This window comes from Coregonus lavaretus, assembly GCF_964263955.1.
Source record: "Coregonus lavaretus genome assembly, contig: HAP1_SCAFFOLD_1763, whole genome shotgun sequence".
NCBI classification, from domain to species: Eukaryota; Metazoa; Chordata; class Actinopteri; order Salmoniformes; family Salmonidae; genus Coregonus; species Coregonus lavaretus.
Window position 1 is genome coordinate 1 of NW_028164263.1, and position 18,445 is coordinate 18,445.

Genomic DNA, 18,445 nt, shown 5'->3' on the forward strand with positions numbered 1-18,445 from the left:
CACTGAGATGCAGGGCCTTAGACCGCTGAGATGCAGTGCCTTAGACCACTGAGATGCAGGGCCTTAGACCGCTGAGATGCAGTGCCTTAGACCGCTGAGATGCAGTGCCTTAGACCGCTGAGATGCAGTGCCTTAGACCGCTGAGATGCAGTGCCTTAGACCGCTGAGATGCAGTGCCTTAGACCGCTGAGATGCAGGGCCTTAGATTAGACCGCTGAGATGCAGTGCCTTAGACCACTGAGATGCAGGGCCTTAGACCGCTGAGATGCAGGGCCTTAGACCACTGAGATGCAGTGCCTTAGACCGCTGAGATGCAGTGCCTTAGACCGCTGAGATGCAGTGCCTTAGACCACTGAGATGCAGGGCCTTAGACCGCTGAGATGCAGGGCCTTAGACCACTGAGATGCAGGGCCTTAGACCGCTGAGATGCAGTGCCTTAGACCGCTGAGATGCAGGGCCTTAGACCGCTGAGATGCAGGGCCTTAGACCACTGAGATGCAGGGCCTTAGACCGCTGCGCCACTCGGGAGCCCGAGTGGGGATGTCAGTGAAAAAAACCATCAAGCCTCAGACTCTACACTCTAACCTCTGTCTCTCTCCACCAGGCTCCAAGCTGGTCAGTAGCCATAGTAACCACGAGACGTCCAGCGTCATGGTCGACCCTGTGACTCGCCAGGTTAGCTCTTCCCACCAGGGAGCTCCCAGCCAAACCGACGCCAGCTGTGTGACAGCCAAGGGTCTCGGCCTATCAAAGGGCTTTATCGGCCAGAAGAACAACTTCACCGTCGACTGCAGCAAAGCAGGTGTGTGTTTAGTCTCAGGTGTGTGTGTGTGACTGTTTCGATCTCTCTCTCAGGTTATAGTGTGTGTGTGTTAACCCTGTTCTGTCCTCCCCCCAGGTCGTAACATGCTGTTGGTGGGTGTTGACGGGCCCAGGGTTCCCTGTGAGGAGGTTCTGGTGAAGCACGTTGGGAACCGTATCTATAACATCAGCTACCAGCTCAAGGAGAAGGGAGAGTACATCCTGGTAGTGAAGTGGGGAGAACAGCACATCCCTGGCAGCCCCTACCACATCACTGTCTAGACCAATCAGATTGAACTCCATTACTGTCTAGAGGCCAATGGCAAATCAGAACCCTCCAAACTAGCCCTTTGTCTCCATAGCAATCAGATTAGAACCTTCCAAAGTCATACACCATAACCCAAACAATAATGCATAAACACTGAATATTCCTCTCTTCATCCCCCTCCCCTCCCCATCATAATCATCCCTCTCTCTCCCCCATCCCTCTCTCTCCCCCATCCCTCTCTCTCCCCCATCCCTCTCTCTCCCCCATCCCTCTCTCTCCCCCATCCCTCTCTCTCCCCCATCCCTCTCTCTCACCCCATCCCTCTCTCTCCCCCATCCCTCTCTCTCCCCCATCCCTCTCTCTCACCCCATCCCTCTCTCTCACCCCATCCCTCTCTCTCCCCCATCCCTCTCTCTCCCCCATCCCTCTCTCTCCCCCATCCCTCTCTCACCCCTCTCTCCTCCCCTCACCCATCATAATCATTAGTAGTCATAGAGAGGGGAAACATGCACCTTTTTATTACTGTAAACTAGCTTAGCAACATGTACCTTCCTTTCCCCACGCAGTGTTTAGCTGTGGGCTAGTGCTAGCCTAGCGTATCGTAGCATAGTGTTGGTATAGGGGTTAGCCTAGCGTATCGTAGCATAGTGTTGGTATAGGGGTTAGCCTAGCGTATCGTAGCATAGTGTTGGTATAGGGGTTAGCCTAGCAGACATAGTATATTGGTCTGAGAATAGCCTAATTCTAGTGCAGTGTGTTCATAATGCTAATTCTAAAAGGTTTGTTTAGCTGCTGCTAGTGTGGCCTGGTGTTAGCTCGTCTTAACCATAACAATAATGAAAGTGAGTGTAGGTTAATAACTGTTAGTATAGGGTTTACGACATGTTAATAACACATGAATAGTACGTTAGTAATGATAGTAAAACACCCAGATTAGCCGTCCCCAATAACATCACACACTGCTTGTTTTAAAGGTGTAACTAGCACCACTGCAGTGACTGACTGACCCAGTTATAACTGCATCTTACTGCATATTGACTAGCATCAAAGTATTAATAACTATAGTGTTAATATGTCCATGTCACTAGTATTATGAATAACTGTAGTAGGTGATGTCCTGATACTAGTGTTGAATAAGAACAGGACTAACTGTAATGTTAAATTGAATAGAGGTGTTGAACAGAGAATAAAGAACAAATGTAGCTTTGTGTTCCTGCTAAATGTTCTAACCCCCGCCCGCTCTTTAGCTTTGTTACTCAGTATTCCAGAACAAAAATAACCTTGTCTGTTAAAGGGCTTTAAAGTGTTGTAAGACAGTATTTTGATCCACAATAAAGATGTCTTTAAGGATCTCTGTCAAGCTCAATGTGGTTCTTTACATACTACAGAGATCGCACACTGGAGATCACACACTGGAGATCACACTAACTAACTGCAGACATCACACGCTGCAGAGATCACACACTAACTACTGAGATCACACACGAGATCACACACTAGAGATAACACACTAACTACTGAGATCACACACTAACTACTGAGATCACACACTAGAGATCACACACTAGAGATCACACAGTAGAGATCACACACTAACTACTGAGATCACACACTACAGATATGTGTATTTGTATTTATTATGGATCCCCATTAGTTCCTGCCAAGGCAGCAGCTACTCTTCCTGGGGTCCAGCACAATTAAGGCAGTTATACAATTTAAAAAACACGACAATACATTCACAGATTTCACAACATATTAACTGTGTTCCCTCAGGCCCCTACTCCACCACTACCACATATCTACAACACAAAATCCATGTGTACGTGTGTGTATAGTGCGTATGTTATCGTGTGTGTGTGTGCATGTGTCTGTGTCTATGTTTGTGTTGCTTCACAGTCCCCGCTGTTCCATAAGGTGTATTTTTATCTGTTTTTTTTAATCTAATTTTACTACTTTCATCAGTTACTTGATGTGGAATAGAGTTCCATGTAGTCATGGCTCTATGTAGTACTGTGCGCCTCCCATAGTCTGTTCTGGACTTGGGGACTGTGAAGAGACCTCTGGTGGCATGTCTTGTGGGGTATGCATGGGTGTCCGAGCTGTGCGCCAGTAGTTCAAACAGACAGCTTGGTGCATTCAACATGTCAATACCTCTCATAAATACAAGTAGTGATGAAGTCAATCTCTCCTCCACTTTGAGCCAGGAGAGATTGACATGCATATTATTAATGTTAGCTCTCTGTGTACATCCAAGGGCCAGCCGTGTTGCCCTATTCTGAGCCAACTGCAATTTTCCCAAGTCTCTCTTTGTGGCACCTGACCACACGACTGACCAGTAGTCCAGGTGCGACAAAACTAGGGCCTGTAGGACCTGCCTTGTTGATAGTGCTGTTAAGAAGGTAGAGCAGCGCTTTATTATGGACAGACTTCTCCCCATCTTAGCTACTGTTGTATCAATATGTTTTGACCAGGACAGTTTACAATCCAGGGTTACTCCAAGCAATTTAGTCTCCTCAACTTGCTCAATTTCCACATGATTTATTACAAGATTTAGTTGAGGTTTAGGGTTTAGTGAATGATTTGTCCCAAATACAATGCTTATAGTTTTTGAAATATTTAGGCTAACTTATTCCTTGCCACCCATTCTGAAACTAACTGCAGCTCTTTGTTAAGTGTTGCAGTCATTTCAGTCGCTGTAGTAGCTGATGTTTAGTGTTGAGTCATCCGCATACATAGACACACTGGCTTTACTCAAAGCCAATGGCATGTCATTAGTTAAGGTTGAAGAAAGTAATGGGCCTGTACAGCTGCCCTGGGTAATTCCTGATTCTACCTGGATTATGTTGGAGAGGCTTCCATTAAAGAACACCCTCTGTGTTCTGTTAGACAGGTAGCTCTCGATCCACAATATAGCAGGGGGTGTAAAGCCATTACACATACGTTTTTCCAGCTGCAGACTATAATCGATAATGTCAAAAGCTGCACTGAAGTCTAACAAGGCAGCCCCCACAATCATTTTATCATCAATTTCTCTCAGCCAATCATCAGTCATTTGTGTAAGTGCTGTGCTTGTTGAATGTCCTTCCCTATAAGCGTGCTGAAAATTTGTTGTCAATTTGTTTACTGTAAAATAGCATTGTATCTGGTCAAACACCATTTTGGTCAAAGCCCATCTACTGGTAAATCCTTGTCATATGAAGAGAAATTATAGATAAAACGTATCGGTGCACATCGGCCATTGGACATAAACATTACACAACAAGTTGGAAATCGCAAATTCAACAATGAGTTGTTTGGAATCAATGGCTAAATGCAAGCGTTGCAAAGCAATCACTAGCCTGCTATTCAGTGGAGAGGATGTGTGGTCCAAGTCTGGGTTTAAGGGCCTCTTTTCCAAGCTTAAAAGGATAAACATTCACATGCAACACCACGGGCCAGAAAAGGTTGAATACATTGGCCTTGCTGTCAATCCAGCATGACTTCTGCCGCGTTCAAGAAAACTGGAAACTCGGAACTAGGAAATCTCAGACTTCAGTGAGTTCAAGACCGCTGGGAACTAGGAAAAAAACTAGCTCCGACTGGGAAAATACGTTTTGAACAGTCATCCAACTCGGAATTCCAAGACTGGCAGACTTTGATGATAAAGTTTGATGACAAAATTAGCCTACAAGGATCGCCGCGCCACCTTCCTGTTCAAGTGAGCACAGCACAACAAGGTGAGTCCAAAAATGTACTATGCCAGGGAGATACGTATACTGTAGCTAAGAAAGTAATACTAAGTGTATGTTGTGTAGTAAGCTGTTAGTAGCCCATGTGCCTCACCCTAATCATTTGGTCTCTTTCCCCCTCATAGCTTAGCCTACTGTTCTGACTTGGTGGTGCACATGTAGCCTATAGCCTGTTTTAGAGAAATGTAATCATCTAATACTGTAAGAGCTTTCATTGTCTGCTTACAGTTGAAGTCTGAAGTTTACATACACCTTAGCCCAGGGGTGTCAAACTCATTTTAGCTCAGGGGCCACATGGAGGAAAATCTATTCCCAAGTGGGCCGGACCGGAAAAATCATGGTATATATAACTTAAAAACAACAACTTCAGATTGTTTTCTTTGTTTTAATACGATCAACATAAAGCTGGAGCCTGAGGACAGTGTGTCCAAAATAGTACAAGCACAACATCACTATTAATCATAAAACACGTCAAGTTTATTTGAAAATTCTAAAGAAAAAGAACACACAAACACACAATGCCTCAGTGATTAACAGAACTGTTTCACAGATCACAGAACTATATCAGGGTGTCATTTCTCAGGCAGAAATGTAGATAAAAATAATGAAATCCTGTTCCCCAAACAAGTGCAAGAACCACAGAGTCAAGAATAGGTTAAATATACAAATAAAATCAATTAAAAACAATAGCACATCAACATAAAAACATATAAACATAAAGCTGGAGCCTGAGGACAGTGTCCAAAAGCACAACATCACTATTAATCATAAAACACCTCAAGTTATTTGAAAGTTCTGAGGACAAAGAACACACAAACACACAATGCCTCAGTGATTAACAGAACTGTTTCACAGATCACAGAACTATATCAGGGTGTAATTTCTCAGGCAGAAATGTAGATAAAAATAATGAAATCCTGTTCCCCAAACAAGTGCAAGAACCACAGAGTCAAGAATAGGTTAAATATACAAATAAAATAAAATCAATTAAAAACAATAGCACATCAACATAAAAACATATAAACATAAAGCTGGAGCCTGAGGACAGTGTCCAAAAGCACAACATCACTATTAATCATAAAACACCTCAAGTTATTTGAAAGTTCTGAGGACAAAGAACACACAAACACACAACGCCTCAGTGATTCACAGAAGTATATCACAGATCACAGAACTATATCAGGGTGTCATTTCTCAGGCAGAAATGTAGATAAAAATAATGAAATCCTGTTCCCCAAACAAGTGCAAGAACCACAGAGTCAAGAATAGGTTAAATATACAAATAAAATAAAATCAATTAAAAACAATAGCACATCAACATAAAAACATATAAACATAAATCTGAAAGCGTTGCTCAAATTCCCGTAACAGTCCCGTTATTTATCTTTGAACCGCTTCATGTCTGCCCCATGTTGGGTCGCACACACATTTTTCAGACAGGGGAAGTGAGCTGCATCACCACCGGCAAGTTGCGTCTCCCACAATGACAGCTTCAACTTGAAAGAACGTATGCTGTCATAATACTGCGTGACAACTTTGTTGCGCCCTTGCAGCTGTTTGTTCAAGTTATTCAGGTGCTCTGTAACATCCACCATAAATGCAAGGTCCTGCATCCATTCTGCGGAATGAAATTCTAACACTGGTTTGCCCTTTTCTTCCATGAACTGTTCAATTTCTTCTCGTAAATCAAAGAAACGCCTCAGCACAGCACCTCGGCTTAACCATCTTACCTCAGTGTGGTATGGCAGGCCATAGATGTGGTCTTTCTCTCTGAGAAGGCTGTCAAACTGACGGTGATTCAGGCTTCTGGATCGGATGAAATTAACAGTTTGGATGACCACCTTCATGACGTTATCCATCTTTAATGACTTGCAACACAAAGCCTCCTGGTGCAAAATACAGTGAAAAGTCAAAAAATCACGTCCTCCATTTGCAGATTGCACTTTCTCTCTGAACTTTGTCACAACGCCTGCTTTTTTCCCGATCATTGAGGGCGCACCATCTGTAGCCAGGCTGACAGCGCGGGACCAGTCCACTCCGACCCTGTCCAGCGCGCCGACGAGTGCGGTAAAAATATCAGCTGCTGTCGTTGTATCTGTCATCGGCACCAACTCCACGAACTCCTCGGTGACGGTCAATGTGTCATCAACTCCGCGGATGAAAAAATGGCCAGTTGTGCAACATCTGTAATGTCCGTGCTTTCATCAATTGCAACCGAAAACGCAATAAATGACTTTACTTTTTGCTTCAACTGGCTGTCCAAATCCACTGAAAGATCGGAAATCCTGTCTGCAACTGTGTTTCTTGTCAGGCTGATATTTGCAAAAGCCTGCCGCTTTTCAGGGCACACAATCTCCGCTGCCTTCATCATGCATGTTTTTACAAATTCACCCTCACTAAATGGTTTTGAAGCCACTGCGATTTCATTAGCAATGAGGTAGCTAGCTTTCACTGCAGCGTCACTGATGTCTCGGCTGTGAGTAAACACAGACTGCTGTTTCTTCAGACCCGCCAACAGTTCATTCACCTTCTCTCATTTCCGCTGTCCTTGAAAGTTGTCATATTTGTCGGCATGAAGACTCACATAGTGGCGACGAAGGTTATATTCTTTCAGCACTGCAACATGCTCTGAACACACCAAACATACAGCTTTCCCATTCAATTCTGTGAATAAATAGGATGACCATTTTTCTTGGAACACTCTGCGTCCACTTTTCTCTTTTTTGACAGAGACATATTGGGGCAATGAGGGTGCCAAAGCACATAATGTTAAAAGTAGAAGCCGTAATAAATATCGCGGGCAAAACAAAGTAGCTCATTGGCTGCACGTGCTTGACCTACTTGCTCTGCCCCGGTATAAACAGTTTGCTTGCTTAACACAATTGCTATTGCGCCATCCAGTGGACGCAATTGGAACAGCAGTTTATTTTATTGAAAAATTGCAGCGCATTTTTATACTTTACAAAAAAAAAATATATATATATATATATATATATATATATATATATATATTTTTTAATCATCTCGCGGGCCGGATTAAACCCGTTTGCGGGCCTGATCCGGCCCGCGGGCCGTACGTTTGACACCCCTGCCTTAGCCAAATACATTTAAACTCAGTTTTTCACCATTCCTGACATTTAATCCTAGTAAAAATTCCCTGTCTTAGGTCAGTTAGGATCACCACTTTATTTTAAGAATGTGAAATGTCAGAATAATTGTAGAGAGAATTATTTATTTCAGCTTTTATTTCTTTCATCACATTCTCAGTGGGTCAGAAGTTTACATACACTCAATTAGTATTTGGTAGCATTGCCTTTAAATTATTTAACTTGGGTCAAACGTTTTGGGTAGCCTTCCACAAGCTTCCCACAATAAGTTGGGTGAATTTTGGCCCATTCCTCCTACACAAGCTGGTGTAACTGAGTTAGGTTTGTAGGCCTCCTTTCTCGCACACGCTTTTTCAGTTCTGCCCACAAATTTTCTATAGGATTGAGGTCAGGGCTTTGTGATGGCCACTCCAATACCTTGACTTTGTTGTCCTTAAGCCATTTTGCCACAACTTTGGAAGTATGCTTGGGGTCATTTGTCCATTTGGAAGACCCATTTGCGACCAAGCTTTAACTTCCTGACTGATGTCTTGAGATGTTGCTTCAATATATCCACATAATTTTCCTTCCTCATGATGCCATCTATTTTGTGAAGTGCACCAGTCCCTCCTGCAGCAAAGCACCCCCACAGCATGATGCTGCCACCCCCGTTCTTCATGGTTGGGATGGTGTTCTTCGGCTTGCAAGCGTTTCCCGTTTTCCTCCAAACATAACGATGGTCATTATGGCCAAACAGTTCTATTTTTGTTTCATCAGACCAGAGGACATTTCTCCAAAAATTACAATCTTTGTCCCCATGTGCAGTTGCAAACCGTAGTCTGGCTTTTTTATGGCGGTTTTGGAGCAGTGGCTTCTTCCTTGCTGAGCGGCCTTTCAGGTTATGTCGATGCAGTGGGGAAAAAAAGTATTTAGTCAGCCACCAATTGTGCAAGTTCTCCCACTTAAAAAGATGAGAGAGGCCTGTACTTTTCATCATAGGTACACGTCAACTATGACAGACAAAATGAGGAAAATAAATCCTGAAAATCACATTGTAGGATTTTTAATGAATTTATTTGCAAATTATGGTGGAAAATAAGTATTTGGTCAATAACAAAAGTTTCTCAATACTTTGTTATATACCCTTTGTTGGCAATGACACAGGTCAAACGTTTTCTGTAAGTCTTCACAAGGTTTTCACACACTGTTGCTGGTATTTTGGCCCATTCCTCCATGCAGATCTCCTCTAGAGCAGTGATGTTTTGGGGCTGTCGCTGGGCAACACGGACTTTCAACTCCCTCCAAAGATTTTCTATGGGGTTGAGATCTGGAGACTGGCTAGGCCACTCCAGGACCTTGAAATGCTTCTTACGAAGCCACTCCTTCGTTGCCCGGGCGGTGTGTTTGGGATCATTGTCATGCTGAAAGACCCAGCCACGTTTCATCTTCAATGCCCTTGCTGATTTTCACTCAAAATCTCACGATACATGGCCCCACTCATTCTTTCCTTTACACGGATCAGTCGTCCTGGTCCCTTTGCAGAAAAACAGCCCCAAAGTATGATGTTTCCACCCCCATGCTTCACAGTAGGTATGGTGTTCTTTGGATGCAACTCAGCATTCTTTGTCCTCCAAACACGACGAGTTGAGTTTTTACCAAAAAGTTCTATTTTGGTTTCATCTGACCATATGACATTCTCCCAATCCTCTTCTGGATCATCCAAATGCACTCTAGCAAACTTCAGACGGGCCTGGACATGTACTGGCTTAAGCAGGGGGACACGTCTGGCACTGCAGGATTTGAGTCCCTAGCGGCGTAGCGTGTTACTGATGGTAGGCTTTGTTACTTTGGTCCCAGCTCTCTGCAGGTCATTCACTAGGTCCCCCCGTGTGGTTCTGGGATTTTTGCTCACCGTTCTTGTGATCATTTTGACCCCACAGGGTGAGATCTTGCGTGGAGCCCCAGATCGAGGGAGATTATCAGTGGTCTTGTATGTCTTCCATTTCCTAATAATTGCTCCCACAGTTGATTTCTTCAAACAAGCTGCTTACCTATTGCAGATTCAGTCTTCCCAGCCTGGTGCAGGTCTACAATTTTGTTTCTGGTGTCCTTTGACAGCTCTTTGGTCTTGGCCATAGTGGAGTTTGGAGTGTGACTGTTTGAGGTTGTGGACTGGTGTCTTTTATACTGATAACAAGTTCAAACAGGTGCCATTAATACAGGTAACGAGTGGAGGACAGAGGAGCATCTTAAAGAAGAAGTTACAGGTCTGTGAGAGACAGAAATCTTGCTTGTTTGTAGGTGACCAAATACTTATTTTCCACCATAAATTCCAAATAAATTCATTAAAAATCCTACAATGTGATTTTCTGGATTTTCTTTTCTCAATTTGTCTGTCATAGTTGACGTGTACCTATGATGAAAATTACAGGCCTCTCTCATCTTTTTAAGTGGGAGAACTTGCACAATTGGTGGCTGACTAAATACTTTTTGCTGGGCCGCAGGATGGGTCTATGCACTAGGACTACTTTTAACAATTTAACCCTAACATTAGCTAGTTAGCTAACGTTCACCTAGCTTTCCTCATCAATAGCCTGTTTTAATAACAGAAAACCGAATAACTACCTATTTCAAATTCAATATTGAAATCATAGTTGATTAGCTAGCTAGTTGATTAGCTAGTTTCTCTACTGAAACACTATCGAATTGTCGTGGAAATTACCACCAGGGACACCTGGAGTCAATCTTAAATTAATCATTCTTTATTATCAGCAAGCTGGAGAGTTTCCAACAAACTTAATTCGCCATAGTACACGTCTGTCAGGAGCTCCAATCCTGTTAGTTCTCTGACAAACACAGACAAGTTATATTTGCATGATTTAGCTTATTCATTATTCATAATTAATTCATCATTAACGTTTGGTTCATGCATGTGACCGACCAATACCTCACGAGGCCTCTCCTCATTTCTGATTCAGGAAATCCAGACAAACTACTCACTGTTTATTAATATATACCAATATTCTTAATACACATTTCTAAGACAAATGTCAAAAAGAATAACAAGACACTGGTGAAACCATTTTTTCAAATTGGCTTATAGTCCCCCATCATATCACCGCAGAGTTACAGGGTCAGGGAGTCAGAGGGCTAATCCTTGGGAGAAATCCCGACCATCCAACAGACCCCAGGGCTAATCCTTGGGAGACATCCCGACCATCCAACAGACCCCATCTGGTGAGATTTGTATTGAAGCAGGACAATAACAAAACAACAACAGCAATACACTTCTTCATATAAACCTCCTTATCCTCCATCCAATCAAGCTCTCTGTCTGTAAGGTTACCTGCTTTGGTCCACATGAGCACATTTCTGTCCAGTTTATTTTTCAGAACACCATTATAGTCCCGAATTTTGCGGCTGAAATTCCTCCTCATGTCACACACTTCTTTCATTTCTTTCATTATCCCCCACATCGTGATTCATGCGTCAATGCAAACAGTCCGCGTGGCCATTTGATGAATTGTTCTTATGGCTTGAAGCTGTTCAGGAGCCTTTTGGACATACAGTGCCTTGCATAAGTATTCATCCCCCTTGGCGTTTTTCCTATTTTGTTGCATTACAACCTGTCATTTAAGTGGATTTTTATTTGGATATAATGGACATACACAAAATAGTCAAAATTGGTGAAGTGAAATGAAAAAAAGAACTTGTTTCAAAAAAAATAATAACCCCCTTTGCTATGAAGCCCCTAAATAAGATCTGGTGCAACCAATTAAATCAAATCAAATTCTATTTGCCACATGCGCCGAATACAACAGGTGTAGACATTACCGTGAAATGCTTACTTACAGCCCTTAACCAACAACGCATTTATTTCTTAATAAAAAAGTAAAATAAAACAACAACAAAAAAGTGTTGAGAAAAAAAGAGCAGAAGTAAAATAAAATAACAGTAGGGAGGCTATATATACAGGGGGGTACCGGTGCAGAGTCAATGTGCGGGGGCACCGGCTAGTTGAGGTAATATGTACATGTGGGTAGAGTTAAAGTGACTATGCATAAATAATTAACAGAGTAGCAGCAGCGTAAAAAGATGGGGAGGGGGTGCAAATAGTCCGGGTAGCCATGATTAGCTGTTCAGGAGTCTTATGGCTTTGGGGTAGAAGCTGTTGAGAAGCCTTTTGGACCTAGACTTGGCGCTCCGGTACCGTTTACCGTGCGGTAGCAGAGAGAACAGTCTATGACTAGGGTGACTGGAGTCTTTGACAATTTTGAGGACCTTCCTCTGACACCGCCTGGTATAGAGGTCCTGGAATGGCAGGAAGCTTGGCCCCAGTGATGTACTGGGCCGTACGCACTACCCTCTGTAGTGCCTTGCGGTCGGAGGCCGAGCAGTTGCCATAGCAGGCGGTGATGCAACCAGTCAGGATGCTCTCGATGGTGCAGCTGTAGAACTTTTTGAGGATCTGAGGACCCATGCCAAATCTTTTCAGTCTCCTGAGAGGGAATAGGCTTTGTCGTGCCCTTTTCACGACTGTCTTGGTGTGTTTGGACCATGATAGTTTGTTGGTGATGTGGACACCAAGGAACTTAAAGCTCTCAACCTGTTCCACTACAGCCCCGTCGATGAGAATGGGGGCGTGCTCAGTCCTCTTTTTTTCCTGTAGTCCACAATCATCTCCTTTGTCTTGGTCACGTTGAGGGAGAGGTTGTTATCCTGGCACCACATGGCCAGGTCTCTGACCTTCTCCCTATAGGCTGTCTCATCGTTGTCAGTGATCAGGCCTACCACTGTTGTGTCGTCGGCAAACTTAATGATGGTGTTGGAGTCGTGCCTGGTCATGCAGTCATGGGGGAACAGGGAGTACAGGAGGGGACTGAGCACACACCCCTGAGGGGCCCCCGTGTTGAGGATCAGCGTGGCAGATGTGTTGTTACCTACCCTTACCACCTGGGGGCGGCCCGTCAGGAAGTCCAGGATCCAGTTGCAGAGGGAGGTGTTTAGTCCCAGGATCCTTAGCTTAGTGATGAGCTTTGAGGGCACTATGGTGTTGAACGCTGAGCTGTAGTCAATGAATAGCATTCTCACATAGGTGTTCCTCTTGTCCAGGTGGGAAAGGGCAGTGTGGAGTGCAATAGAGATTGCATCATCTGTGGATCTGTTGGGGCGGTATGCAAATTGGAGTGGGTTTCTGGGATAATGGTGTTGATGTGAGCCATGACAAGCCTTAAAAAGCACTTCATGGCTATGGGTCGGTAGTCATTTAGGCAGGTTATCTTAGTGTCCTTGGGCACGTGGACTATGGTGGTCTGCTTGAAACATGTTGGTATTACAGACTCAGTCAGGGAAATGTCAGTGAAGACACTTGCCACTTGGTCAGCACATGCTTGGAGTACATGTCCTGGTAATCCGTCTGGCCCTGCGGCCTTGTGAATGTTGACCTGCTTAAAAGTCTTACTCACATCGGCTACGGAGAGCGTGATCACATAGTCATCCGGAACAGCTGGTGCTCTCATGCATGCTTCAGTGTTGCTTGCCTCGAAGCGAGCATAGAAGTGATTTAGCTCGTCTGGAAGTCTTGTGTCACTGGGCAGCTCGCGGCTGTGCTTCCCTCTGTAGTCTGTAATAGTTTTCAAGTCCTGCCACATCTGACGAGCATCAGAGACGGTGTAGTACGATTCAATCTTAGTCCTGTATTGACTCTTTGCCTGTTTGATGGTTCGTCGGAGGGCATAGTGGGATTTCTTATAAGCGTCCGGGTTAGAGTCCCGCTCCTTGAAAGCGGCAGCTCTACCCTTTAGCTCAGTGCGGATGTTTCCTGTAATCCATGGCTTCTGGTTGGGGTATGTACTTACGGTCACTGTGGGGACGACATCATCGATGCACTTATTGATGAAGCCAGTGACTGATGTGGTGTACTCCTCAATGCTATCTGAAGAATCCCGGAACATGTTCCAGTCTGTGCTAGCAAAACAGTCCTGTAGGTTAGCATCTGCGTCATCTGACCACTTTTCTATTAACCACTGGTGCTTCCTGCTTTACCTTCAGATAAGCAATAAACAGGAGTTAATCTGCAGATTTCACATAATTAGTTAAATAAAGTCCACATGTGTGCAATCTAAGTGTCACATGATCTGTCACATGATCTCAGTATATATACACCTGTTCTGAAAGGCCCTGCAACACCTCTAAGCAAGGGGCACCACCAAGCAAGTGGCACCATGAAGACCAAGGAGCTCTCCAAACAGGTCAGGGACAAAGTTGTGGAGAAGTACAGATCAGGGTTGGGTTAATGCCCTCCTTGCCTGGTCTGTGAGTTTTGGTGGGCGGCCCTCTCTTGGCAGATTTGTTGTGGTGCCATATTCTTTAAATTTTTTAATAATGGATTTAATGGTGTTCCGTGGGATATTCAAAGTTTTGGATATTTTTTTATAACCCAACCCTGATCTGTCCTTCTCCACAACTTTGTCCCTGAGCTGTTTGGAGAGCTCCTTGGTCTTCATGGTGCCGCTTGCTTTTCCGTTATATATTTTTGGATTTTTAAACAAGTTATTTTTTTCATTTCACTTCACCAAATTTGACTATTTTGTGTATGTCAATTACATGAAATCCAAATAAAAATCCATTTAAATTACAGGTTGTAATGCAACAAAATAGGAAAAACGCCAAGGGGGATGAATCCTTTTGCAAGGCACTGTATATATATATAAAGAAGCTAACGATCCTCTATGACTAACTCATGCTCCCGGGTGAAATATTTTGAATTATTTTATTTAGACAGGAATAATTAAAGCCTATAAGCTTGGCGAAACAATTTAATTAAGGGGAATGCAGCATCCTATCTGCTTACTGTGTACCCACCAACTTCCCTTTCCCAGAGATCTGTATATGATGACGAGATGCTCATGTCTCCGCCCTAACAATGGGAGTCTTTGTCCCAAAGGCGGGCGACAACCTTAGGTCTGCATACGCATTGGGCTTATTCTTGACATATTTAGGCGACAGTGAGCCGTCTTACTTCGCCTGTTCCTCTCTGCTGAAAATATGTCAGCGCCCCTCTATATGTAGCCCATGTATCTAATGCTGTCTGGCCAGAAATAGTATGACATGCCTTACTCCTTTTGATGCAGACAGCATCAGATACATGGTCTACAAATACTGAGACAGAGGGGCGCTGTTTCCCTCGCTCGGATGCTTTAACTGAGATTTATGTTTCTCTCTGTCGGGCCGCTTTTAGGTCAAATAAATTATCAATATTTCAATGTTTTATTTAGACCGGCAAGGAGGTGCGGTAGGGCGGGCCAGGCCCCCTAATCCTGCCCATAACGAGGGACCAGCTAAGCGTGTGCCTCCTTTTCGTGACGGAGTCAGCCATCCCATCTATATGGCACGCTTCAAATTCAAATACTTCCGGCTTCATGCGACATCGGGAGTTCTCCATAAGAAGACGTGGATAACGTTGGGGGTGGGGGGACTGTTTTCAGACGGTCATACCAAGGATCATTTAGCTATTTGAGTGATTTTTTTTGCTTGTTGATAAAACATTTAATTGAATTTAGCCTTACTGCTATTAGCGCATAGAAACGCATTGAATAACAGATTCAGACATGGAAAAACAAAAAAGTAATCAAAATGAAGTTTGTTTTAAAGTGTCTGTCCTATATCTGAGAGATATAAGAACGATCAGGAAATATTCACCCACATTTAACCCCCCCCCCCAAAAAAAATGTTTGGGCACTAACTACTTACACAAATACACACACAGTGCATTCTGAAAGTATTCAGACCCCTTGACTTCTTCCACATTTTGTTACATTACAGCCTTATTCTAAAATTGATTAAATTGTTTTTTCTTTGTGATTATGGGGTGTTGTGTGTAGATTGATGAGGGGGAAAAAACAGGTTTTTATAAATGTTTGCAAATTCATACCAAATTTAAAACTTAAATATCACATTTACATAAGTATTCAGACCCTTTACACAGTACTTTGTTTAAGCACCTTTGGCAGCGATTACAGCCTCGAGTCTTCTTGGGTATGACGCTACAAGCTTGGCACACCTGTTGTTGTATAGCACACTGTATTACTTATACAACTAATATAAGGACAGGACATGAGACGGGAGTAGAAATTAACGTGGGCATTGTTTTAATGCGTTTTACAGGAAGAACATTCCAAGCATTTCAACGTAGGTAAGCAAGGGGGGTTACAGGTGCCCTAAAGGGACAAAACTAGAATATCAATACACAACATATTCCTCCCCCTTTACCTTTGATGACTCATAAGGAAAAAGTTAATATTCACTGTTTTGCCTATTGTTTTCTTAATGTAAATAAATGAACTTTTCAGAATAACATCTTCTAAACTAGGGAGAGCGGGTAGACTGCCTCAGTCCCCAGACTTAACCCTGGGGTGTATTCAGTATGAAAATGTATGCACTCACTAACTGTAAGTCGCTCTGGATAAGAGTCTGCTAAATGACTAAAATGTAAATGTATTCTGCCCCAATGTCGGAGGTTAGTCTGAACTAAATAGTCAACCTGTCAGGGGGTCGTCTTTCTCTTACAGGGTAATGACGACGTACAGGTGAGTCTACAGGGTAATGACGACGTACAGGTGAGTCTACAGTCACATTATCTCTGAGTCTGAGTGGTGATGGTGTATGCTCAGACTGGAGCACTCTGGCTGGTTCAGGTGAGTCCGGAGCACTCTGGCTGGTTCAGGTGAGTCCGGAGCACTCTGGCTGGTTCAGGTGAGTCTGGAGCACTCTGGCTGGTGCAGGTGAGTCTGGAGCACTCTGGCTGGTTCAGGTGAGTCTGGAGCACTCTGGCTGGTTCAGGTGAGTCTGGAGCACTCTGGCTGGTTCAGGTGAGTCTGGAGCACTCTGGCTGGTTCAGGTGAGTCTGGAGCACTCTGGCTGGTTCAGGTGAGTCCGGAGCACTCTGGCTGGTGCAGGTGAGTCCGGAGCACTCTGGCTGGTTCAGGTGAGTCTGGAGCACTCTGGCTGGTTCAGGTGAGTCTGGAGCACTCTGGCTGGTTCAGGTGAGTCTGGAGCACTCTGGCTGGTTCAGGTGAGTCTGGAGCACTCTGGCTGGTTCAGGTGAGTCTGGAGCACTCTGGCTGGTTCAGGTGAGTCTGGAGCACTCTGGCTGGTTCAGGTGAGTCTGGAGCACTCTGGCTGGTTCAGGTGAGTCTGGAGCACTCTGGCTGGTGCAGGTGAGTCTGGAGCACTCTGGCTGGTTCAGGTGAGTCTGGAGCACTCTGGCTGGTGCAGGTGAGTCTGGAGCACTTTCCACATTGGTAGGTTGCTGCAGTGGATGTTCAGGTGATAGCTCGTAGTCATGGTAGGTCTCCAGTAGCTGTGCTTGGTTTGTCACTTGACAGGAGTCATCTCTGAGGTTGGTTCCTGGCAACAGTTGATCCACGTGTCTCCTCCAGATGATGTTTTCCGGTGTGTGAACTGTGTAGGACCACAGGCTCTGTTTGGGCAACCACTGTGGCTGGTATCCACTTTGGACCTTCGCAGTAGTTCCGAGCAAGAACTCTCTCTCCAGCTCTGAAGCTTCTGTCTTTTGCTTTGCTCCGTCTCTCCACCTACGTCTGTACAACCGGTCTCGTCTTTGGAGGTCTCAGGAGGTCGAGTCGCGTGCAAAGCTGTCTTTTCATCATGGCTGACGCGGGTGCCACTTTGGTTGTAGCGTGGGGAGTGTTTCTGTAGGTTAACAGGAAGGTGTTTAGACGCCTATTGAGGGAGCGGTTCCCTTGTTATGATTTTAAAGCTTGCTTCATCGTTCGTTGCAGGGTGATACGGCGCTGACTTGATGTGCTGAATTCCATTTGGTTCCATGAATGACCGGAACTCTTCAGACACCAGTTGGGGGCCATTATCACTAACGAGTTGCGTTGGCAAGCCGAAGCGACTGAAAATTGACCGTAGCTCTTCGATGGTTCTCTCCGCTGATGTGCTCTTCATCACTGTGACCTCAGGCCATTTGCTGTGTGCGTCAACTACGACTAAGAACATACGATCCTCCAGTGGACCTGCATAGTCTATGTGGACTCGCTGCCAAGGCTCCTCTGGGAAGTCCCATGGGTGTAGTGGCGCTAGCTGAGGCCTTGTCTTAGATATCTGCATCCAGACCACCAAAAGTAGCTGCGTGCAATCTCCTTCATTCGCACCATGCCACAGTGCTCTGAATGGAGTTCTTCAAGCACCTGCCTTCTCAGTGGCGGCGGTGTGATGACTCAAAAACCCCATAGCAAGCATCCAAACTGAACTGTGAGCACGTTTCTCCTCACTAGGTAAGGTTGCAGGCTGTCCGACATCTCTCCTTTTCCACGAGTGACAATGTCCACGACATCAGACGTCACTGGATCAGTGTGGGTGAACTTTTTCACTTGGACAGATGTAACTGGGGTGTTCGTCACTTCCTTGAAGTAGAAGATTTCAGCCTGAGAGTGCTCAGTGTGTGCGACAGGTAAGGGAAGCCTTGAGAGGCCATCTGCATTGCAGTGCTGCTCAGACCTTCTGTACTTGATATCGTACTGGTGAGCAGATAA

At 44.5% G+C, this 18,445-nt stretch overlaps 1 protein-coding gene across 1 annotated transcript; it reads left to right on the forward strand.

Moving 5' to 3' along the window:
- Positions 1-536: 536 nt before the first annotated feature.
- Positions 537-2,420, forward strand: LOC311117262 (filamin-B-like). Its single transcript, XM_084192233.1, has 2 exons — positions 537-802; positions 899-2,420. The coding sequence occupies exons 1-2, from the start codon at positions 541-543 to the stop codon at positions 1,081-1,083; spliced, it is 447 nt and encodes a 148-aa protein (XP_084048359.1). The 5' UTR covers positions 537-540; the 3' UTR covers positions 1,084-2,420.
- The last annotated feature ends 16,025 nt before the right edge of the window (positions 2,421-18,445 follow it).

Coding starts and splice junctions, on each gene's coding strand:
- LOC311117262 (XM_084192233.1), top strand. CDS start 541: ATGTCAGTGAAAAAAACCATCAAGCCTCAGACTCTACACTCTAACCTC. Junction 803..898: donor CGTCGACTGCAGCAAAGCAG/GTGTGTGTTTAG, acceptor TCCTCCCCCCAG/GTCGTAACATGCTGTTGGTG.